The sequence below is a fragment of the Armigeres subalbatus genome, chromosome 1 (assembly GCF_024139115.2).
Source record: "Armigeres subalbatus isolate Guangzhou_Male chromosome 1, GZ_Asu_2, whole genome shotgun sequence".
Lineage (NCBI taxonomy): Eukaryota > Metazoa > Arthropoda > Insecta > Diptera > Culicidae > Armigeres > Armigeres subalbatus.
The window spans coordinates 262483735-262508800 of NC_085139.1; the positions used below are offsets into that span (position 1 = coordinate 262483735).

Consider the following 25066-nt stretch of genomic DNA (forward strand, 5'->3'; position numbering starts at 1 on the left):
AAACTGGCAATTCCGAGCAAGGCCGGGTACATAAAGCTAGTAATAATGTACATGACCCAGGTCTACACGAGTCCCGTTAAGTTACACTGAGGAAACTAGTCATGATGGTCATATTATCGAAACGTCCTGACGAGGTCTAGGCACGACGACGAGGCAGATTCTAATTTCTTAAAATACAAAAGCACACAAAAATAAAAATAAAACTATCCTTGACCTGATCAAAAGTCTTGTACTAACAGGCTATCGTTTTTAATAAAGCACCAATTACCAATTACCAATTTTGGGCAGAAATAAAATTGAATTTATATATGAGAAACATGAAAAAAGTTCTTTTCAAACGTCAGTTATTCTGTTAGAATTTCTTGATGGTGACGATTTTTGAATTGCGTCTACAAAACTAAAGAATTTCATTGTTTTGAAACTATTTTTATTTTGGCCATCAAATTTGACCAACAACTACTCCTCTGTGCGACACAGTGAAAATCAAGATGGAGGAACCACACTCTCGGCGTATTTAGTTTTTTTTTTCCTTTTCAAACCGACCAAAACGTTAGATAATCATTCACGCACTTTTCATGCACTCTTGCAGGCAGTTTTTACTCGAAATGCTCACTAAATACCGATTCTATACCTTCAACATTGTTCTGAAACCTGCTTGGAAGCGATGTGAAAAATGCTCCGGTAAAATTCGCTTTTTCGTCCTCCTGTGCTCACTTATCCAGTTTTCCTCTTCGCTGCCGTTGACTCACGCTCAGCAGACGTATCGCCGATGGAAAACCCTCAAAATTTTCACGCCCTCGGACCGTGTCGTACACTCCCCCGGATGTATCGACCAAGATGGCACTTCACTTTCCTCTGTGCATTCCACTTACGTAACTGAGTCCAATGTTCTACCGAGGGCCGAACTAACGCAAAACTACCCACACTCGTCAGGTAGTACAAAGGTGTACCTTTTCAATTCGTATCGATCCGTCCCGCTACTCAATCAAACTAATTCCGCACGCACCAAAATTCACTACCGCACAAAAATCGCTTCCGGCAAACTCTCACGACGATCACACGCGCGTCTCACCCGATCGAATGCTGCAAGATGAATGAAATTTTTCCTCCGTTTTGGCAAGATGGCGGCGCGCTCCTTCGTCCCGATGTCGTCGGGACGCTGATGGGCGAAACGTCATGATGACAGTTTTCAGAGATTGGGAACGTTGGGCACTCGTAACTTGAGGGATAGGAATGTAATTCGATGTAGTAGAATACACTCAGGAATAATCGAATAAACTAACGGCTAAATTAATGTACACGGTAACATCACCCACACTGAAAACCGAAACTACCCAAAAGTGGGTTGTTTGCACTCAAAACCGTGGTTTGGGCCAATAACCCAAATTTGAGTAAAATGACTTTTCTGGCACTAGGTAGTTTGCCTTTAATCCCATGTAAACAATTTACCCAAAGCTGAGTTTAATTTATCCAAAGCGGACCTTGATCTACCCAAAATAGAGAATATTGAATTTACTCAAATTTGGGTTATTGGGCTGAGCAACCTCGGTGAGGTGTTTGCATCTTGCTCTAGTTTTGATAGCAATCATGGGAAAGAAAGGGAAAACTACCCAAATTTGGGTAAATTTTTTCAGCGATATTCTCAATAGTGCGTATATTGAACTCAAAGTTTGGGTTGATTTATCTGTCCGTGCACACGCTTAGATCAGTTTACCTATTTATAGGTACTTTAATCACCAATATTTGGGTATTGCAAACATTATTCATATTATGCATCTCGAGATAAAATAGAATACTGCGGCTTCCTGCTGGTTGCTACTCAGGTAATCGCAACGGTCACTAAACGCAACAGAGTCAATGAAAATCTCCCCCACCGTATGCACTTGCCATGATAAACACTCTCCATGTACTCAGTGACTCCGGTTGCCTCTCACTAATACAATCGAACACTGCTGTCATTTCGCGAAAAGCACGTGGTTTTGTTTTGAGCGGGAAAATTCTGCCTATCTTTTAACACGGCGCCTATCTTGACGTTTACCTTCGCAGTAGAGCTTGCGAGTGTAAGACCGCCGCAGCATTCTAGGAAAAGATAAGCGCGACAATATTATGGGTGAAATATACTGAGAAAATCAGTCAATTTCATCCATATTGTTGATAACCTATAAATGGGTAAACTGATTTACGCATATTTGGATGAAAAAATAAACATTTGCATCCTATAATCACGACCAGATCAAACAAATCACATTTTCGAAGTGCTTCATATTGTCACTGAATTTTATATTTTTGGCCAAGTCATATCAGGATCAGCTTCACCCCATAATGCAGTGAAAAGCATGAACGTGTACGACCGCCGTGTACAACCGCCTCTCCACCGTCAACGGATACGGATATCCTTCGGAATAACAGCCGATTATGCACGCACCCGGTGCACAGGTGAATTTAAATAATGATCCGCTCTTCTTACTAATGACACTTATCTTTGTCATCCTTATACCCAAGTAACCATTAAGCCGTAAAAACCGACTTTATTTCGGTTCTATAGTCGCATAAAAATTTGAACAACAGTGCTAATAAGATTTAAATTATATTTTAGTGCTGCTCAAAAGCCGCTTTTGGCGAATTATTTGGCTGATATAGTGCTTGCCCCTACCAATTTTTCCACGCCTATGCCAAAATGTCAAAATTATTAGACGAGTTGGAACGGGACGAAAAAAAGAAATGAAAAATAATTGTTTGCTTTTTTTCTTTTTTCTTCCCATTGGAATTCGATGATTTTTTTGCTTATTTTATTTAATTCCGGGATTGAACTATTGAACTGTGCACACTTAAATTTCTTCACCGGGCCCGGTACACAAATTACCGATTTCTCAACAGCTGAGCTCTCGGTAGTCATCTCGGTAATCGATTTCAGTTACCGAGAGCTCGGTTCAGCATTCACGGTGGAGAATTGTCAAAAATTACCGAGTAGAACTGTACAATTTACCGATTACTCGGTATGGAAATGCCGACGGATCGGTAAATATAAAGCAAGCCCCTGTACTCCACACTACCGAACAGAATGTAATTTTTATTCTTTTTTCACTGATAATATAAGAAAAAATACAATTCATTAATACTAGGATCAAAATTGATGTCGTTTATTTCGAATCTTTTCATTATACCTCATGTTTGTACAAGAATAATTGCCGCAAAACTTGTTCCACTAATATTTCCTCTGTTTCCGCTTCACAAGAAGCACTAGCGCTATGCCACAACCTCGAATACAGCGCTGATAGATGTTATGCATTTCCCTGGAAATTCTAAAACAGGCCACAGTAAGCAATTAAATAACTTTAATAAATAATAATCTTGTTTTACTTACATGCAAACTATCGATAATTCTAAAGCCGACGAACGAACAGAAATCAGAAACATTTTTGCAATGAATCTATGTCTTCAACGATTCAAACGATTCATATTAACAAATATGGCGTATCACCAAGTGTTACGTATATTAGTCGAAACTGAGAACTCGGTATTTATCTTACGGTTTACTCGGTAATTCGTATATTTTTACTGAGTGATCGGTAAACAGTTTGACAACTATGGTAGATTTGCATAATACAGAGTTGATCGGTAAATAGAAGTACTGAACCTCGTCATTATATTTTATTCTACTGAGACATCGGCAAATATTGTAACAGATATCAATGAATTCTTTTTAATTTACTGATCTCTCGGTTCAAAATAACATTTACTGAATTAAATCAGTAAAAAATATTACCGAGCCGCAATTTGAGATTTAAGTGTGCACACACACTTAAATTTATTTACCGGGCTCGGTAAACGAATTACCGATTTCTCAACAGCTGAGCTCTCGGTAGTCACCTCGGTAATCAATTTTGATTACCGAGTGCTCGGTTCACCTTCTAAGCTGGTGAAATGTCAATAATTACCGAGTAGAACTGTAAAGATTACTGAGTACTCGGTAAAACAGAATACAGGTGGATCTGTAAAAATGGAGCACACTTTTGTATCCCAAATAAGCGAATAAAATGGAAATTGTACTGAAACTCATTATTGAAAAAGAAAACACAAACAATTTCATTTAAGCCAATTATTTATTCCTGTCCAATTTGAATAACATCAATATATTTCAATTTTTAAAGTCTTTAAAAAATGCTGCAGCATTTCTGTTACGCCGACCTATTTATCACGATTTGTCGGTTACTCATGTCAGCTGCTTCCGCTATGAAAAAAATTCCATCGTTCAAGTGATGGGGAGTTTTTAGTAGCCAATTAGCTGAAAATTCAGAAAATATAATTTTAGAAGCAAATGAAACATTGCCAAAAGTTATCGCGTTTACATACATGCATCCTTGAAATCCAACAGAACCGGTTTCTTTTAATGCTTGAAGTTTATACTGCTAATTAGCACTTGAAAATCATGGTGAAATGTCAATAATTACCGAGTAGAACTGTAAAGATTACTGAGTACTCGGTAAAACAGAATACAGGTGGATCTGTAAAAATGGAGCACACTTTTGTATCCCAAATAAGCGAATAAAATGGAAATTGTACTGAAACTCATTATTGAAAAAGAAAACACAAACAATTTCATTTAAGCCAATTATTTATTCCTGTCCATTTGATTTATTTATTCCATTTGAAAAACATCAATATATTTCAATTTTTAAAGTCTTTAAAAAATGCTGCAAAGCATTTCTGTTACGCCGACCTATTTATCACGATTTGTCGGTTACTCATGTCAGCTGCTTCCGCTATGAAAAAAATTCCATCGTACAAGTGATGGGGAGTTTTTAGTAGCCAATTAGCTGAAAATTCAGAAAATATAATTTTAGAAGCAAATGAAACATTGCCAAAAGTTATCGCGTTTACTTACATGCATCCTTGAAATCCAACAGAACCGGCTTCTTTTAATGCTTGAAGTTTATACTGCTAATTAGCACTTGAAAATCATATATACAGCTTATAGGCACTGAAATGTTGTTTTATGGTTTATATAAGGCTTATTAAAGTGCTTAATGGTTACCTGGGTAGTAACAACAGGAGTCGTTGAACTGTGCAAGTCGAATCTCAAGATGGAAGTTCAGTTCTCATTTGTGCCAGAACTGGGAAAATTCGGCATACATGCAGCTGGCGGCCATCGGCGAATTCCCGACGGTACCCAAACAAGTGCAGTTCCTACTGTTCACCATTTGTTGCCACCAGCAAGTTTCCCGAAATCTCATCACGGTAAGTAATGCTGGAGAAAAACGATTGGTGCTATTATAAGAATTACTGTTTATATCTATGGTTTCATTATTTAATGTTTCAGGAAACCGATGACCACAGCAAAGGCAATTTCAAACAGAATTTTTTTCCACAATTGGCAACTTGATTTTCAAGCGGCTATAACGACCTAAGAAGCAGTGTAGAATTCACTTTAGACTTCATCCTTTCAGCCCTCTCGGTCTTCTCATAGTCCCTATGAGAACGAATCAATCGAATATGATGACGCTAGTGGAGAATTCACATCAAAATGACCCCGAATCCTCTCGGAACATTCCTCCTTTGAACCACACGAAACCTGTTAGTAAGCTGCCACCGTACCCGTCTTTTCGTGCTCAGGTAAGTTTCAATAATGATCTGCACCTCTACAATAGAAATTATGAGTTCTTCATCTATTAACAGCTGCAGCCGTTAGAACACAGGATGTGGAACTGCGAAGTGTTGGACATCCGTTCTATCCATGCAACAGAGGAGAAGTTCCGGCAGTACGTAGAAACCTGCAGCAATCCAAATAAATGCAGCTACTGTGTTTCCGAATTTAATAGCAATACGTTCATATTTCGGTTCGCTTAAATTATGTAGATTAATTTCTATTATTATTTTTCTCAATAAATTTATCAATCATAATATTCTTTGATGATAAAATTATAAATAAATTTGTTTCTCTTTATTTTCTCGATAATAAAAACAAAAACAAAACATCACCCAAATATGGGTGAAATTCACCAATAAACCGCTCTTATTGAAGTATACTCTTATTATGGGTGAACTGGGATTCATCCATAAATAGGTAAACGGCAATTCACCCATATCTAGGTATGTGCACTTTCTGGCGATTCTAGGTACTTGTTGAATCGATAATTATCAGATTACTGGTTCCGTATGGAATGAACTGCACGAACAGCTCTCATATAGTATCTCTCTCTATAATGTGTTATCAGTAGGCAATCGGATAGCCGATGGTTATCAGGCTATCTTTATAGCATATTCGTATTTAGCAATATAACCGTCGATCAGTCGACACAACCAGTTAGTTGCAAATAAAACGTTGAGCGCTTCAAATCGAAATATCGTCGTGTATACTCCGTTGAGCGAATAAAAATTGTCGTGAAATTAGTTATCCAAAAGTCGTAGCACAATTATTCAAGTTCGAAATCCTACATAAAAGTATGGTCCTTCGAGCCGGATGATTTGTTCTTGGAAATTGTGCTCTCGATGTTGTCGTTGTCGGTCGAATCAATTTAAGTGATATAAAACAAATTAAACTATGTGCGAAGTGTAAAAATTGAAACTGATCGCGAAAAGAAATTATTGCATCAATTCTGTGTGGACAGTGGACTGTACATTTCTATTCCGAACAATTCGTGCCGCGTGATGTGTGGTGGTTGGTGCTAGCGGTCCCTGATAGTGGTTAACAGTAGCCAGCTCAACAAAAGAAAGGAGGCGTTTTACTGTGAAACTCGGCCAGAGATTTTGGAATTGTAGCTGATCGCTTTTGTTGGTGGCGTTATATACCATCGAATTGAATACACCGAGCAAGCGTGGCGTGGTCATCACCGCGCGGGCTGGCTTGGGTACACATCGAAGACTGTAAGTACTGCATGCTGCATGCGAACCGATAATCCATATCGCTGATTTTTGTGAATTTGCTTGATCTGATTGGGACCAAATAGAAGTTTTTGTAATTTGGGTGGAACTTGGCTTTTACGTAAGACTACAAAGCGTCTGCGATTGTTTTAGGGTGCAGTATGGCTCCCAACTTAAGAAGATTGGCAAAAGGTGAGCGTTTCTGTCGAGATTCTTTGCGCAATCTGGCCCATCTGGTTGACGAGTACCAAGATAAGAGGGACAGTGTTATGCTTGAGGGGTGGAAGGAGCACTTAGAAGAGATCTTTGAAGATTATAAAGACACTCGATTGCAATTGGAGGTATCAGATGACTTTCAAAATGATTTAAAGCAAAAACTGGAGGCAGACGCACTAAAACAATCGCAAACGGGAGCTGAAGTTCAACCTCAATCGATTGAACAAGTAAATCGAGAGGCACGGGCTTCATTCGAATCCACTTATTTAAGACTAAAGGGATTCATTTTGTCCAAAATTCGTGCAAAGCGAGAGGCACCCAGGGAATTGGCACCTGTTCCGGTTCAACAAATGCGGGTCAAGCTGCCGGAGATCAAACTGCCCACTTTCGATGGCACTATTAAAGAGTGGCCTTCCTTTCGGGATTCTTTTCAGTCACTAATTGCTTCGAACATGCAACTCAGTGACGTGGATAAGTTTTCTTATCTCCTTTCATCCCTCTCGAAGGAGGCAAAGCGTGTAGTCGAGGTGATAGAAGTGACCTCCGACAATTATGCGGTGGCGTGGGAACTTCTTGAAAAGCGTTATGAAAATAAATATCTAATCGTAAAGTCGTATGTCGAAGCGCTTTTCACAGCTGATCCAATTAAAGAGAGTGTCACGAGTCTTTGAATCGCTTGATTGATATATTCGAGCGAAATTTGAAAATGCTAGAAAAGGCGGGAGAACAAACGGCAAGCTGGAGTACTTTGCTGGTGTTTATGCTCAGTTCTCGTCTGGATCCTGTAACTCTCCGCCATTGGGAGACCCACCGGAAATCGACGCTGGTTCCTAGCTACACCGATCTCGTGAATTTTCTGCGCAATCATAGTCTCGTCCTGCAATCCCTTGACGCTTCCAAAGGCCGATCATTCGATTCCTCTCGCTTATCCACACACCGCTTCCCCTCACACCCAGCTAAGCCGAACCTAGTGCATTCAGCCGTTACCGCTCAGAAATCATGCCCCTTCTGTAAACAGTTAGCCCACTCACCATATCAATGCGAAGTGTTTCGTAAAATGACTCCCATTCAACGATTTGAAGCCACAAAGAAAAACGCTCTCTGTATCAACTGCTTGTCACCTTCGCATCTCGTCAAGGCCTGTACGAGTGGTACTTGTCGCGTCTGCCAGCAAAGACACCATACGATGCTGCATCAAAGACCCATCGTCCCAAACAGCCAATCGGTTCCACCCACCAAACCAACCGATCCACAGACTTCGTCTTCGTACACTCCGAACAATCGTCAGCAGTCTGCTTCGTCGAGCAAACAGTCATTGCAACCGGAAAGCCAAACCCAAGCCACCGCGGTCCCTGCCCCACAAACCAGCCACTTTTCGATGCCCTTCACCGATGCCGAGCATATCGTTCCTGCTACCGTTCTACTGTCGACAGCTCTGGTGAAAGTATATTCTTCATCTGGCTCCTCGTTGTGGGCCCGCGCATTGTTGGATTCCGGATCGCAGCTCAATTTCGTTTCGGAACATATTGTTCAAAATCTGAAGCTTCATCGGTCTAAGGAATTCGTCCCAATTAGCGGTGTAGGCCTCTCATCTACTTCCTCCAAATACACAACCATCATACGCATTCAGTCTCACTGTGCTGATTTCGAGGACAATTGGAAGTTCCATGTACTTCCAAAGTTGACATTGGAATTGCCAAATCAAGCTGTTGATGTTTGCCGATCGAGATGGCCGTCAGACGTCGTATTAGCAGATCCCACATTTGATCAACCTGGCAGAATCGATCTGATTCTCGGCGTTGGAATTTTCTATGACCTTCTACGAGATGGTCAAATTAAGAATAGAAGCGGAGATCCTGTGTTGCAGAATACTGCCTTAGGATGGGTAGTATCCGGAAAGGTTCAAGCAAAGGTGCCTTCTGCCTCGGTTTCGAATTTTGCACATGTTGCACCTAGCCCAACGATTGAAGATCAACTATCACGGTTCTGGGAAATTGAATCGTGCCGCACGCTTAGCACTCACTCCGTAGAAGAAGCTGAATGTGAGAAGTTTTTCGAAAAAACAGTCGAAAGGGATCAGTCTGGTCGTTTCATCGTCGCTCTACCGACGAAGTCGTCGGTGATTTCCATGCTTGGGAGTTCTAAAGATATTGCAGATCGTCGTTTCTACTCGCTTGAGCGTCGGTTGAACGCTACTCCTGCGCTAAAGGAAGCATACACTGCTTTCATACACGAGTACGTGCAGCTCGGACATATGCAGCCTATATCGGATGCGGAAACCCATACACTTCCATCGTACTATCTGCCTCACCACTGCATCGTCAGACCTGACAGTATCACCACGAAATTACGTGTGGTTTTCGATGCGTCATGCTCAAGCGACAGCGGTGTCTCACTCAACGACGCGCTTCTGGTTGGTCCTGTCATCCAAGATGATTTGCTGTCTATCGTTCTGAGATTCCGGATGCCGCAGTTTGCAATCATCGCCGACATTGAAAAAATGTACCGGCAAATCAGGGTGAGGAAGTGTGATCATCCATTACAACGGATTCGATGGAGAGATTCCGCAACCCAACCGCTGCAAACGTTTCAACTTACAACGGTTACGTACGGAACATCTTCGGCTCCGTACCTCGCGACTAAATGTCTTCAGAAATTAGCTGAAGATGGGTCCGATAGTCATCCAGAGGCAGCAATGGTTCTTGGGCGTGACTTTTATATGGATGACATGCTTACTGGAACAGATAGCATCGAAGAAGGTCAGGAGCTCTGTCAACAGCTAATCGACCTGACTAATTCCGCTGGTCTACCCTGCGGAAATGGGCGTCGAACAGCGCGGCTGTTTTAGCAGTCATTCCACCACACCTGAGAGATGAGCGCACCCTTTTCGAACTCGACTCTGCTGCTGCTCCCATAAAGGCGTTAGGATTACAATGGGATACTATTACGGATGAGTTGCAGTTTAATGTTCCAAATTACAACACACAACTGCCAGTGACCAAGCAGATAGTACTTTCGGATATCGCCCGCCTGTTTGATCCATTGGGTCTAGCTGGGCCAGTGCTGGTACAAGCAAAGTTGTTTCTCCAAGATCTATGGCGAGATGGCTGTGATTGGAAGGAACCGCTAAACGAAAATCGTCAACATCAGTGGCTGGAACTTCGGGATAGCTTTCAGCACTTGGCGGCCCTCAGAATCCCTCGATGGGTCGTTGCAACTACCGGAGTCGTGAGTTTAGAAGTCCATGGATTCTCCGATGCATCCGAGAGAGCGTACGGGGCCTGTATATACCTCCGTGCTGTGTCGTCGACAGGCAGCATCCATGTCAACCTGCTTACCGCTAAATCAAAAATAGCACCAAATGGCAAAAGCAAAAGGGCAGGAGTCGTTAGTCTTCCACGTTTGGAACTGTGTGGAGCCCTGTTATTAAGCCACTTATTCGAGAAGGTCGAGTTCAGTCTGAAACTTAAGGCCCAGAACTTCTTCTGGACGGATTCGGAAATCACGCTTTACCAAATTACAGCCAGTCCCTCACGTTGGAAAACGTTTGTCGCAAACAGAAGTTCCGAAATCCAGCGTATCACGGCGGATGGCATGTGGTCGCATGTTCCTGGCTCGGAAAACCCGGCAGACATAATCTCCCGAGGAATGTGTCCAGAACAGCTGCAAAACTGCACAGGCTGGTGGCATGGACCAGATTGGTTATCGCAACCATCACGCTTTTGGCCGCCACTGGGGCGGCCGACAAACCGAATCTTCAGTCCCGAAGAGCTTGAAGAACGAACGGTTTCGCTTCCTGTGCAAATACAATCACCAAACGAGTTATTTTTGTTGTATTCCACATACTTTAAGCTCGTTCGAACCGTAGCTTGGATACAAAGATTTGCCCACAACGCAAGAACCAAAGATAAAGTAAACCATCGTAATGGATTTCTCTCGACCGCGGAAATCAAGGATGCTACCCTGCTACTCGTCAAACTCGCTCAACAGGAACACTTCGCCCAAGACTTGGCGGAAATCTCTCGAAATGGACAAGTTAAGTCAAATTCTCGCTTGAAGTCGCTGTTCCCAATACTCGTAAATGGTGTGATCCGTGTAGGTGGCCGGTTACGCCACGCCCCTGTTCCGTACGATCAACGTCACCCTATGATTCTGCCGGACAAGCATCGTCTCACAGAAATGGTAATGGTGTACTACCACCGGAAACTCCTACACGCCGGACCGCAGCTTCTGGCAGCTGTTGTACGGGAACGGTTTTGGCCGCTTCGTATACGGAATCTCTCTCGTCGAGTAGTTCACGCACATACCAAATGTTTCCAGTGCAAACCCCAGGTCTTAGAGCAGCTAATGGAAGAACTATCGGTAGAACGTGTTACACTACACCCAACTTCCCTTCCGCTCATACTGTGGACTATTGTGGTCCATCTGCATATCGTCCAACTCGCCGTGCTACTGCCATCAAGTGCTATGTCTCTGTGTTTGTCTACCTCGTAACAAAGGCAGTGCATCTGGAAAGCGTATCCGATTTGACCACAAATGCATTCATCGCGGCACTCAAACAATTCGTGGCACGTCGGGGCAAACCCGAAACGAACGCCCTCAACTTTCAAGGTGCTGAGCGAGAGCTAAAAAAAACTAGCTCGCTTGTTTCGGTCGCAGCAGCACCAGGACCAAGTTTCTCGCAGCTGTTCGGAAGACGGAATAACTTTTAAATTCATACCTCCCAGGTCCCCGAATTTCGGAGGACTCTGGGAAGCCGCAGTAAAGTCGATGAAGAGCCATCTACGCAGAACTGTGGGCAATGTGATCCTCTATCAGGACGAATTTCAGACTGTTTTAGCCCAAGTCGAAAGCTGCTTAAACTCTCGTCCGTTGACACAGTTAACATCCGATCCAAATGATCTGGAAGTGCTCACACCGGGGCATTTCTTGGTGCACAGATCCCTTACCGCTATACCGGAGCCCAGTCTAAACGACATCCCGACAAACCGACTAGACCGATACCAACAGACTCAGGAGTACGTCCGAAGAATTTGGAACCAATGGCAGTCCGAATACTTGTCCGGGCTACAACCCCGTACGCGTTGGACTCAGCGGCGTAACAACATAAATGTCGGAACTTTGGTTCTGGTGAAGGAGGAGAACCTTCCTCCACTGAAATGGAGAATAGGGCGGATCACGAAGATCTTCATGGGAGACGATAACTGCATTCGAGTCGTCGATGTGCGAACGAAAGACGGCGAATACCGCCGTGGAATATCGAAAATCTGTGTGTTGCCCAATCAATTCGACGATGGTGACACTGTCGACCAACCTCGAGGAAGCTGAAATCCTGTATATCGTTTGGTTTAAAATATATTTCAAAATAAAAACTAATAGACTGTTTCGTCTCCCTGCGTCTTTGATGGCATCGCACAAAACCACCCCAACGAGAGAGGTTCTGACAGCTTTTCGACGGTCTGCAGCGGACCCAATGCATTCACGGTATGTCTGATAGACTTGTGAATTTGCTAAGAACCTGAGGAAGTTAGTTCAGTAACCACCTGGTACCCACAACGAAGTCGTATCAACCTCGAAGGAAGCCCAGTTCGCCGCTCGAAGGATGCCTTGCTCGCCAAATCGTCGCCAGAAGGAAGCTCAGTCCGCCGCTCCAAGGCGGTCTTGCTCGCCAATTCGTCACCAGAAGGAAGACCAGCTCGCCGTTCGAAGGAGGATCGCTCGCCAAATTATCGCTAGAAGAAAGTGCCTACAATTCATCGCCCGCAGGAAGTCATGCTTATCATGTTGGCTCTCGAAGGATGCGGTCGCTGCTCGCCCATCTCGCACAAGTACGCTCAGTACTTCGCTGCCAACGGTCATCGTCCGGAAACGGACCCGTGGAGGCCGGTTGCCTCCGCCCCAGTTAAGTGTTGTTTTTTTTCTCCTTTACTGTTTGAAAAAGCCGTCTATGTTTGTTTGCAGTTAGAAGTCTACCGGAGGATCACACAGCCGACAAATCCGATGTGAAGGAAGAAGAAATTCGTTTTATCAATAGCCCAGTCACCTCGAGGTACAAGTGAGCAGCAGCCAGCTGAGAGATCGACCAGGCGGCCGAGGAATCACATGGTGTCGATCCGTTCATTGCCGAAGAGTAGCCGAATTAGCACGTGTTGCAGTCCATCGAACGGGGTCGAAGTAACAGCTACCTGCCGTCGCGACGCAGAGATAATCATCGTCGTATGAAGTATTTAGAGTATTATAATAGAATGAAGAAAATCAAAGCGAATTAGACGTAGTTTATAAGAGTTGTAGCCTAATCTTATATTACCTTGCAAGTAGGATATTATGGAGTAGTTAAAATTGGCATTTTCACGGTGGCCGGCATGTTGAATCGATAATTATCAGATTACTGGTTCCGTATGGAATGAACTGCACGAACAGCTCTCATATAGTATCTCTCTCTATAATGTGTTATCAGTAGGCAATCGGATAGCCGATGGTTATCAGGCTATCTTTATAGCATATTCGTATTTAGCAATATAACCGTCGATCAGTCGACACAACCAGTTAGTTGCAAATAAAACGTTGAGCGCTTCAAATCGAAATATCGTCGTGTATACTCCGTTGAGCGAATAAAAATTGTCGTGAAATTAGTTATCCAAAAGTCGTAGCACAATTATTCAAGTTCGAAATCCTACAGTACTCTTCACCCACATTTGGGTGAACTGAACTAAGCGTGCAAGTAACCCTAAGCATTAGTTTTAGGCTTTTAATCAGCATCAATGATGCTTCAAAGCGTTATAACAGCCCTGCAAATGTTTCGAAGCTCTTATTCAACATTATATCAGCATCGTTAATGCTGCAAGATAAAATGTTTATTAACTTTAAATTAGCATTTTAGGTGCCGTCAGACGTTGCAAGCAAATCACTCGCAACGAGCATTTTGCTCGCAGAAAGTGACAACTGTCAAAAAATTTCCTATCTGACTACACTGAAAGTGATTGCATGCAAACAAATGACAACTCGTAAGCAAACGCTCGCTTGCAATGTGTGACTGCTAAGCGTTAAAAATTTTCAACTCGCAGGAACGAAATTGCGCTTCCCGGATAAAAAATATCATTAAAATATCATAAATTTTATTGTTACAACACCATTTAAAACATAGTTTTTACCATTGAATATAATGGAATTTTGACAATAAAACCACATGAGAAATAATGGTTTTCCACGATAAAACGAATGGTAAATAGGACTTTTACAATAAAAAAGGGGGGTTGTTATGTATCTTTACAATAAAAAAATCGAAAATTTTCCATACAAAATTTTGAGCAAAACAATTGATTTTACAGTTCTTCAATGGGATGATTTCGAGCGACAAAATAATAGAAAACATTGTGTTTTAAATGTTTTCAATTACTGATTCTATTGTTTTACAATAGAAATACAACAGGATTCAGAATACATTATACTCCAGCATTACAATAAAAATACAATACAATTATTTGTTTTGCAAATTATTTTATTTTCAATTAAATTATTTTAAACATCATTTTAAACTTCATTTTCACTCATTTTACCTCGCTTTGTTGTCGGGACTTCCGAACCGAACTTTCTTCCAAAGTTTTATCTGTCAAACTAATTGATGCGTTGTTTAGCGCATCTTTAGGCGAATCCAGCGCACTACTTTCGAAGTTGGGTAAGTTGCCTGTATCTGGAGAAAAATCCAACTTCGGTATAAAAAGCGTACTAACTTTGTTCCAGATATACAATACATGTAGTTATAAACCTGTGAAAAATGTAAATTATAAAAGAATGTTAGTTTTATTAGAAAAAGTACGTCGAGAAAAAAAGAAAACAATACCTGCATCATTTCTTATTATATCCCGTTGGTGAGATTGGCCAAGCATCAGTATTTCATCAAAGGCTTCATTTCTGTAAAGGAACAAGGATAAATGTTACCAGGTATGTCATCAGGCATTATGACGATTTTTTTTATTTTTTTTTTGTTCGGGATGAACCACATTGTACTTTTGTAGTATAAGATTACGATTACCGGTGGTGAGTATAAGCCGTTTGTCAGCCCAGTATCAATCCAGTTTTCCGCGAGCGGTAATGGCCGCCAGCTTGCTTGCGGTTCAGTCTCTGATTTGACGTGTCTGGAGGTCAACTGCACCCACCGCTCCGAGCATTCTGACCAATGTTGCATATAAGAAGGTGCTGATTCAGTGAATTCAAGCCTTCTTATATACCACATTGATCAAAATGCTCGAATGGTGGGTGCAGTTGACCTCCAGAAATGTCAAATCAGAGACTAACCCGCAGGCAAGCTGGCGGCCATTACCGCTCGCGGAAAACTGGATACTTAACACTTTACCGGTCGCTATCAAACGTGCTTGGTGACCAAATTTGGCAACGCGATAACACCGCTGCTATTTGATGAACTATCAAATGTCAAACGTCACCGGTATGGAATTAGGTTCTGCAGCATGACGTCACGAATGAATTCGGTCCTCGTCAAATGAACTTTTTTGACAGCTCAGTAGTACTTTCCACTGACTCCGACGAGGACTCCGACAAAGTTCGAGTTCGTGATTGTTTGGCTGCCTCCGAGTCCAACGCGAAGTACTACTAATATGTCATCAGTTTGAGGTTAGATACAGACGCTGCAGAACCTAATGCAACCACCAAAGTGATAACCGAAAATAGTAACCGATGCGAACAAGTTTGACTAATCTAAAATGACAGCACGTCGAGTGTGATCAAAATACTCGCGCTCAGGCCCGGTAATTATCCTCTAACGCGCTCTAACACTTTAGATACTTACCACGGTACAGAAGCCATAGTGATCTACCGTTGCCCAGCACCAGAAACTGTAATGAAAAAGACTGCTTTCTGCACCATTCGCGAAGTCGAAGCAAATTCTGATATTCCCTCCTATGGGAAATCCCATTGCTATCTGTCAGAGTTGAGTGAAACATGGCCGCCATCTCCTCCTCTCTGTTGCTCTACTGTAAAAACCCATGAAGAACTGTCATTGTTTGTGTGAAGAATTTTGCTTCGACTTCGCGAATACAGTTTCATTATTTTCATCTCTTCACTAATTATAAACAAAACTGTACACGCTAAAATGAATCCAGCCATTCTCCGAGTAAAATGATAATCAAAAGTTGGTGCACCCTTCATTTTTTTGAATTCCAATTTTTATTGCATAAGGGATCGTTCAAAAATTACGTCCATCGTTTTTCGGCATTTTCAACCCCCCTCCCCCCCTCCTGTTACAAACTGTCACAAATAATTGACCCCCCCCCTCCCCCTGTACGTACATGTCTCATTTATATTTTAGCGATTACTGTGGTTTATCTTTTTCGTACACTATTTTCACAATATTGCTTTTTGCATTGAAACTTTTCGTTTCGTCACTGAAAGCATTGACACTTGTCTTCAGCGACTGCTTCCGCGATAGAGCATTTGCACATTTCATTCACTCATACATCTATATTGCTGTCAAAATGTACATTTGACAATTAAATTTTCAGCTAAAAGCTCTATTTTTTGACACCGGTGCACTCACACAACCAATCGACATCAGTTGTCAGAAAATCAGGAGTGCCAACTTGACCACCATCTCCTTGTCGCCGAGTCTGGCGCTGAGTGCTCGGCGCGGAAACCCAAAGGTGGGAATAAAATTTTGGGGCTTATGCGCAATAACATAGTGAGTTATGTCCCTTACTAACAGTTTGAATGTTTTTAAAATGCAAGTTGTTTCTAAAATGCTTTCAGTATTTTTTTCTTGTGAACGGACGTCACATAAGACGAACCCCCCTCCCTCCCCCTGTCACAAACTGTCACAAAACTCTGACCCCCCTCCCCCCCTCAAACCTTGGACGTAATTTTTGAACGGCCCCTAACATTTGTAGACCTGCAATATAAAAATATATTACTTGAGAATCAGTATAACATTTTTATTCATTTAATAAGCAAAGCTATTGTAATTTTATTGTTTTCAATTGTTATTTCAGCAATATAATACATCCATGAAATATTCCAAAATTATATTAATTCAATTAGATTAGACGAATTTCCAGATCATGCAAACCGAATACTTTCATAATTTGTTTAGTTTTTGGTTGTGCAATACCAAACATAAGCGAACAATAGAAATATAATAGAATGTATTGGTAACATTTAAATATATTGTTATGTTAATGTAAGTACAATAAAGATCTATCACAACCGAGAACATTTTACAATAAGCGTACAATTGTTTGTATTGTTTACCACACAATCTATTGTATTTCAATGGGTTATGTCATTCAAGTTACTGTAAATTTTTATCCGGGTTGCTAGTGCAGCACTAGCCAATTTTTCGCTCGCAAAAGTGAAAACGTTTTCAGGTGGCAGTGTTGCACTGCAAAAATAGGAATGAAATTAGATTTTGTGGCCGAAAAACAAGTTTTTCGTTTTTGTATATATTTGCATGAGAGTAAATCTGTCATTTGCTTAAAGTAAAAAAACTGCTACGTGTTAAGGCCATCAGCAAGCCACCGGGGTGTTTTCATCACACCGCGCCGGTGGACGACATGCCTCATGCTGAGGCCCCAACACATCACTTAGTTGCCACTTTAAATTTCATTGAATACTTACCCTTTTTCGCATACCTTGCTCCAGCTTTGGAGCATTGCATAACATACCTGAAATGAGACAAAATTCACAACATTAACAAATATAACGCAATAATCAATGTGAATTACTTACCTTACCATCTTTCTGAAAATCAACAACATTTGTTTGTGTACAATGCATTGTTATTGACACTTCCAGAACAGTCAGGCAAGCAAACACTAGACACAATATCTTTAGTACAATAATAGAGCTTGCATACAATAGGTTAGACAGTTAATAGTTGTATACAATTCTGCAACATTCCATAGGGTAGAGCTACTATAAATAAGACACCGTACTACAGTGATCGTTCGCTAATTGGGGCACGACCTCACCCCAACTAGCGAATGCCGTTCGCTAATTGGGGCGGTTTGACAAACGTCAATGTTGTTTACTTTTTGCATTGAACAAAAGAAAATTTTACGCGCCAGAAAATATCGATCCCGCCAAACACGGAAACAAAACGTCAACGCGTTTTTGACATCACATTCTGACGTTTAGCTGCTTTTTAATTGGGTTTCGCCCCAATTAGCGAACCCCCAACTAAAAAGCGCCCCAACTAGAAAAACCCCAATTAGCGAACGTTCACTGTATGTAGAAAAAGTTTGTTCGTAATAAATCATCAAGTGGATCGGATCGTTTTTCCTTATACCCCGGCCATTTGGCCGGGTTCGGATTCCTTAATCCTGTAGCCTGTGTACCAGGCACTACTAAAGCGTTAACATTGGTCCTTCGAGCTGCGGATAGACGCCAAGGCCTGGCGGCCTTTTCAAGAGTACAATAGAAGCCTATCTGAATTCTGCATCAACGCCATCACGATTCCTTTGCGAACGCCATCGTCATCCGTGAGTACAATTGAATCGTTACCATCAAGTAAAACTGTGCAACATCATTGGACACCAACAAAAGTGGATCCTGAAGTGTGTTTCTCGTCTCGAATCAAGTTTTGTCATCAACCTCCGTATCTTCTGTGACTATCCTCCGATCACTGGATATTTCCCGCAACTCACTCCCTGTGGTTGGGCTGGGAAATCAATTTGCGTGTAGCCTGCTTCAGACTATACCACAGGATTAGCCACAGACAGAAAGTAGAAGTCAATCTCCCGTCATGGATTCTGTTCCTCGGCACCTTTAGACTAGCAAACCGGACCGGAGGAATCCATATTTCCGTGGTGCTCATCCCAACGCCGAGTTGAGTATACCACAAGATGCATCTTTTGTTTTGGATTCTGTTCCTCGGCACCTCCAGCGTGACCGGACCGGAGGGATCCATATTTCCGTGGTACTCATCCCAAAGTCGTGTTGAATATACCACAAGATGCATCTTCTGTTTTGGATTCTGTTCCTCGGTATCTAAAGCGTGGCCAGACCGGAGGATTCCATATTTGCGTGTAGTTTATCCGAGAATATACCATAAGATTGACTCCATTTCAAGCCAACAGAAGATTACAAATGGCACCGCGCACACAAGCAGGATAATTATCGTCGTGAAACCATCTTGGCATCGTATTAAAGCAAATTTCGAGTGTCAAGCAACCATCAACACCATGAAAATCCATTCATCCAGTCAAGTTATTGTTCCAACCCGATCGCTCAAGGTGGGCGGCATGAGACGAGGGGCGATTCACTTGTGTATTTTCGATTCAGGCCAACGTATTTGATCACGTATTGATGTATTTTTCGTGCATTTATACGTATTAGGTGCAATAATGCATTTTTGTGAATTAATGTATTTTTTCGTGTATTTTAGTACTTAAGTGTATTTGTTTAGAATAAATGTATTGAAATCGAATGTACAGTGATCGTTCGCTAATTGGGGCAAGACCTCACCCCAACTAGCGAATGCCGTTCGCTAATTGGGGCGTTTTGACAAGCGTCAATGTTGTTTACTTTTTGCATTGAACAAAGGAAAATTTTACGCGCCAGAAAATATCGATCTCGCCAAACACGGAAACAAAACGTCAACTCTTTTTTGACATCACATTCTGACGTTTAGCTGCTTTTTAATTGGGTTTCGCCCCAATTAGCGAACCCCCAACTAAAAAGCGCCCCAACTAGAAGACCCCCAATTAGCGAACGTTCACTGTACTTATATTTCGAAATATATTTTGACAGTTCATTATTTACATTTGCTTTTATGCTAGAAAGCGTTTTAACATGATTCAGTTTTTGTTAATCCAGTTCTAAATGCTTTTTGGAATGCCTTTGTGAATCTATTGTAAAATTCAAGAAATACATATTTAGAATGCTGCAAAAACGGTGTTACAATAAATTATAGTGAATACTTATTCGAAATTTTATTCAGCTTAGTTTCCAAGTACATGAATCGAAATGCCTATCTGTTGATACACAAAAGTTGTACATAGTGGAAGAATTTTATAATCTGTCCTGTTCAACTCGGACTTGGAGTAGATTTCAGTCGCTTTTTGGTCACATTTTAGCTCAAGGTTTTTACACATGGCTGTTAAAAATAGAAAACATGAAACCTATACAGAATCCGTGAATAAGAGCAGTACACTGGTGCTTCATCGAAAAGAAAACTTGGGTTGTTTAAGCTCCCAAAAACAGCTGGCTTTTCTCTTGATGACCAATATAAACATGCACCTTCTTCAAACGAATACCCCATTGCCCATTGACGATAACATATTTCCCGTTGATAACATGGTAGCACGGCAAAGTACATAATTTGTGAATCATCGCAAAGCCTATCGATTTGACACTGAGTAAGTTGGCTATGGTTGAGTCGGAAATCAAAAACGACCATTGGATTTCGTTTTCCACGAAATTTACCAACTTAAATTACGATATTGCGTCGTCCTAAGGGACGAAGTTGAATCCGAAAGAAAGTCATTCTTTGTGGCTAGTTGGTACATACAAACGTATACTAACGATAGTCGGAGCGCAGAAAACCCCTATCTTTTTACTTTTTTGCATCTGACACTTTACACATTTATTGGCGTACATAGCATAACCCAAAGACAACATGAATAAAATAAAATTGATGGAATATGCTTTGTTTTTGCTCTAGTTGTGAGAAAATGAGTGACAGGTTTTGATTTATTTTCATCGCGTCGCAGCGTACAAATTGTTGTGTTTACCAGAATGTTGAGTGCTCTGTGTAATAATATACGAAATGTCGTATTTTTTCTCCGAATATTGAATCTCGTGATTATTTTTTCTCGCCTTCCGAATTTCCGATTTTTTTGAAATCGTGAATTTTTATGTATTTCAGTGTATTTTTTGCATTAAAAACTTATTTTAAAATTTATCGTGTAATAATGCATTTTTGTGAATTATTTGTATTTTCGTGTATTATTTGTATTTTTTTGCATTATTTTTCTTTGCGTATTTACGATTCAATCATCGACATCAGTGAATCGCCCCTCGGCATGAGATTCGTTACCAACCCGCATCCAACTGCACATCGACAACATTCATTCATCCAAAGTCACCAATTGAACCCAATCGCTCAAGGTGGGCGGTGTGGGACTCGTCAGTTACCTGTATCCCAACGATTATCATCATCAACTCGATCGTTCAAGATGGGCGGCGTAAAGTTCATCAGCATTATAAATACATCTAACCAAATATCATCATCGAAAGAAGTTTACCCAGTGAAGTCATCAATCGCTCAAGGTGAGTGGCAAGGTAATCAGCAATCAACATCCAAACGAACATAATCATCAAGAGAGAGTCGTCTAGTCGAGTCATCATCCAGATCGGTCGCTCAAGGTGGGCGGCATGAAATTCATCAGCAACCAAACATCATCGTCAACGAACAAACCCAAGTAACCGTAAGCATTAGATCATAGCCTTATAATGACCTTATATTGGCATTTATGCTGCTTGAAAGTTAAGTAATAGCATTATTCAAGCCTATATGTTCTATGAAAGCATTGCTAATGCTATGAAGCCCAAACAATTTGGCATTATTATAAGCATTGTTTTGCAATGCTCATTTATTGCTAGATTTAATGCTCTGAAACACTTAACACTACAAGTGCATAGTTGCTCTAAGTCGGCATTAGGAATGCAAGCAAGGGGTAAACCACTCGGCACACTTTCAAAATAGTTAATTGTGCCCACTGTGCCTTATGCTGTGCCGAAGTGTGCCGAAATGTGCCGAGAAAAAAAACATTTTTTTGGCCACACTGGTCATGATTAGCTATTTGGCATCACGGGGAAAACGTTTACGTCTTGTGAAAAAAAAAAACAAAAATAAATAACGCTTCGAACGGCAGCATTTTTTGCAGGTAAATTTATTCCGTTTGATATCGCAGTCATCTCCGGAGACCTCAGTGGATATAACACGCAGGAAGACATATTTAAATATGTTTAAAGTTACGCTACCCGTGCGTCGCTTACGCCACCCACAACGGAAACTCATCATAGGACTATCACTGCCATCGGGACTGGCTGGTATCACCACAAGTGACCGGCATAGTACTAGTTCCACAAGTAAGTTCCATAAAAATGAATGATAATTTACAGTTTGATTACAATGTCCGTCTTCAACCTTCAGCATAACGTCCCGAATATCTGGGAAAACCTCCAGCCAGTCAGCAGTCGCACGAGATCGGACCATCATTCAACTACTATTTTTGAACGTGCTTCGGAACGATGTCGACTTTGCCGAACCTTTTGTCGCAATGGATCGATAGCATGCTCAACCTGAATAGTTTCTTCATCAGATGGCCGTTCCAAAAGTACTTTTCAACAACATCGGAAGGACATCTCAAAGTGGCTGAGGACCCGGCGGCAAACAACTGAAAACAGTAACAATGTGAACCTGCTAGCTGGTAACAATCGACGTTGTCATCATTCTTTACAGAAATAAGAATTTTATGAGAAAAATTATGAATAACTTTATATTTGTATATTTTAATGCATAAACGAATAAAACTGGGTTTAGAGAAGATGAAGTAGGGTCATAGACCATGGAAGGGAGACTGTGACTGCGGATGGTGAATCAAATCCTCCATGCAGGATATAGTCTGGTCAAATTGATCACTTGAATATACATATTGATTTAAAAACGAGATGTGTAAACTTTGATTACAAGATGTTTCGTGTTGTTGTTTACTGAAACAGTCATCAACGTATTCTATCTGTCATCATTGCTGGTTGATATAGGTTCCGGCGATGGTTCCGAAGCAATCAGCCATCTCATATACATTTTGATTACCGTATTGTTTGGTGTATGTCACTAATAATTCTCTTATTCCTGGGGTAAGACTAAGGCCGTACCAAATTTTGGAGTAGTTTTCATCCACTTCCGTGGTAACTTGTTTGTTGCTTGAAGGGGAATACATTGTGGAATTTAGAACGAAGCCCATTTTGGTGGGCTGTCTGTCTTGCGATGCTGCTGCTCCTAGTCGCAGCAGTCATGTGAGGGCACATGGTCTATCGTCTGTCTTCCGCATATCGAGGATGCCCAGCAAATAGTATACCAGCTTAGCATACGGAGTCATTCTTTGGAGCCTTCGTTAATAAGGTGAAACTGAGTTTTTTTGGGGCAGGTATTTCTCCGGCACTTTATGGTCAACTTTTTTACAATGTCCGAGAGCCCAGCTTGGGAAACGAAGTGAAGCGCTATGTTACCTTCGTTGTCTGGATTGTTGTTAACGTCGATGCCCAGCAGCTGGAGGAACAGCTCCAAAAAGATACGGCCGTTCTTCCGCTTCAATTTGTCGTGATGAGGGTTTCCCATGAAATGCAGAATGTCCTGAAAGATATCTTTCAGTAGGTACTCGTTGGCTTTACGGATACCACGGAAACATCCCAAGAAGAGTGGTTTTATCGGTTTTATGTTTATTTCATTTCAAACACTTTGACACCTGATGGTTTGACAACCGTACTTGACAGTTCAGCTGTCAAATCCAGAAAGGGTGCCCAGATGTGCCGGAAGTGTGCCGTACTGTGCCGCGGGCACATTGTGCCCAGTGACTTACCCCTTGAATGCAAGCCTTGAATCTATTTATAGACATTCAGTTATTATAAAGGTTATTAGCGATATTTAATCTCGTATTTAATATAGCATATTTGAACCATCAACTTAGAACTCAGCTTCTATTTATATACATGATCGGTTTTTAGGAAGAAAAAATGGTTTCCTCATCGGTAAATTCTTTGAATATAAGTGGATTTTTGGGGAGCCATCATTGCAATTCGCGAGGCTGTGTAAATTGGTTTACAACACTATGGGTATCCGGGCTTCTTATTAAAAGTTCATTCAGTCTTTTAGTCAAGCTTTACAAACAGTGTGTGCAAGATATTTGAGTACATTCATTGATTTCTGGAATTGATAACATTTATTTTAATGTGTCTCTTTTACATGGAATGCTACAATTTTAGCTATTTGTCGTACCACAGATTTTGTTTCATCCTGATAATGACGTTCTAAAATTCCATAAAACGATTCGGCATAAATTCCGCCTTCCGGAAAAAAAAACTATAAAAATAATTCATCCAGATCAGAAATATCTTGTTGTTCTTTGCTCCCTCGCTGCTAGCTGAAGTACGTTTTTGGAACAGAGGAAGGGCCACAAGATTGGATTGGCTGGAAGAGCTCCACGTCCACAGTTGTAAGCATGCCCATCACCTTTCGTGGTTCAAATTCATCCAAGTTGAATTTTTTTTTCATCGGTTTCTGTTCACGAACTCCCTGTAAATAAATAAATATTGAATATTTTAAATACTACGTACCTTTTATAACGTTTCAGTTCTAACTTACACAGCGGGAACTGGAACAGACTTGGGAACAGAACATTTTATCCCGGAGTGCCATCATTTAGTTGCCCGTTGGTATGATCGAATACTTTTTAGAATTTTCTTGGAGCAGGAATTTTCTAAATCACAGCCGCTTCTGTTCTCCATAATCTGTTGTTTACAGCGAAAATTGCATGAGCAGCGTTTGAAACAGTGTACGATGTCTATTTGAGGTCATGGCCGAGACAAAGGCACCTATAAAAACCATTGAATTTCACTCCAAATATTTTATTGCAATACGAAGAATTTACCGATCGCGCAGGATAAATTATAATTCAATAGACCAGTGCATGATGACGTAGGTTGACAGTTCACAGAGCTATTTCACCTGGACTTAGTCTCCGGCGAAGCTTCCGATAAAAATGTTTGGTCATTTTATTCGCATGTAGATGTCCTTTGTGATTGATTTCATGCTGAATGCAAAGAATACCACTGAAATACTCTGATCACAGTAATTTTGAACTAAAAATATGAATTTTAATTTTCCCCTTATCGATTTTTCTTCTAACACCTTGTAAACAAGCTCTGTGAACTGTCAAAATAAGTGAGGTTAAGTTAAAGTTTGCATTGGTCTATATCG

General features: G+C 41.1%; 3 protein-coding genes and 3 long non-coding RNA genes across 7 annotated transcripts in view; 3 read left to right on the forward strand and 3 right to left on the reverse strand.

Annotated features, from left to right (window-relative positions):
* Positions 1-1106, reverse strand: part of LOC134207157 (3-hydroxyacyl-CoA dehydrogenase type-2) — a 37136-nt gene extending 36030 nt beyond the window's left edge. The window contains exon 1 of the mRNA XM_062682879.1: positions 632-1106. Within this exon, the coding sequence (XP_062538863.1) occupies positions 632-640 (9 nt within the window). The 5' untranslated portion in view covers positions 641-1106. The remainder of the gene's footprint in view (positions 1-631) is intronic.
* Positions 1107-7022: 5916 nt separating this feature from the next.
* Positions 7023-7748, forward strand: LOC134207279 (uncharacterized). Its single transcript, XM_062683003.1, has one exon. It carries the CDS (start codon positions 7023-7025, stop codon positions 7746-7748), a length of 726 nt encoding a protein of 241 aa, XP_062538987.1.
* Positions 7749-7783: 35 nt separating this feature from the next.
* On the forward strand, positions 7784-11571 carry LOC134207280 (uncharacterized). Its single transcript, XM_062683004.1, has 2 exons — positions 7784-9836; positions 10073-11571. Exons 1-2 carry the CDS (start codon positions 7784-7786, stop codon positions 11569-11571), a joined length of 3552 nt encoding a protein of 1183 aa, XP_062538988.1.
* A 3000-nt stretch (positions 11572-14571) lies between these two features.
* LOC134213394 (uncharacterized) lies at positions 14572-16016 on the reverse strand. The gene is made up of 3 exons (XR_009979449.1): positions 15881-16016; positions 14918-14988; positions 14572-14842 (listed from the first exon to the last, which is right to left on the reverse strand). It is a non-coding gene; the product is annotated as an uncharacterized LOC134213394 (long non-coding RNA).
* A 5810-nt stretch (positions 16017-21826) lies between these two features.
* Positions 21827-22634, forward strand: LOC134213399 (uncharacterized). The gene is made up of 2 exons (XR_009979451.1): positions 21827-22176; positions 22241-22634. It is a non-coding gene; the product is annotated as an uncharacterized LOC134213399 (long non-coding RNA).
* Positions 22635-24006: 1372 nt separating this feature from the next.
* On the reverse strand, positions 24007-24771 carry LOC134213405 (uncharacterized). Of its 2 annotated transcripts, XR_009979453.1 has the most exons (3): positions 24738-24771; positions 24452-24681; positions 24007-24382 (listed from the first exon to the last, which is right to left on the reverse strand). It is a non-coding gene; the product is annotated as an uncharacterized LOC134213405 (long non-coding RNA). The 2 variants fall into 2 exon arrangements; XR_009979452.1 differs by having other exon boundaries at positions 24452-24761.
* Positions 24772-25066: the final 295 nt, after the last annotated feature.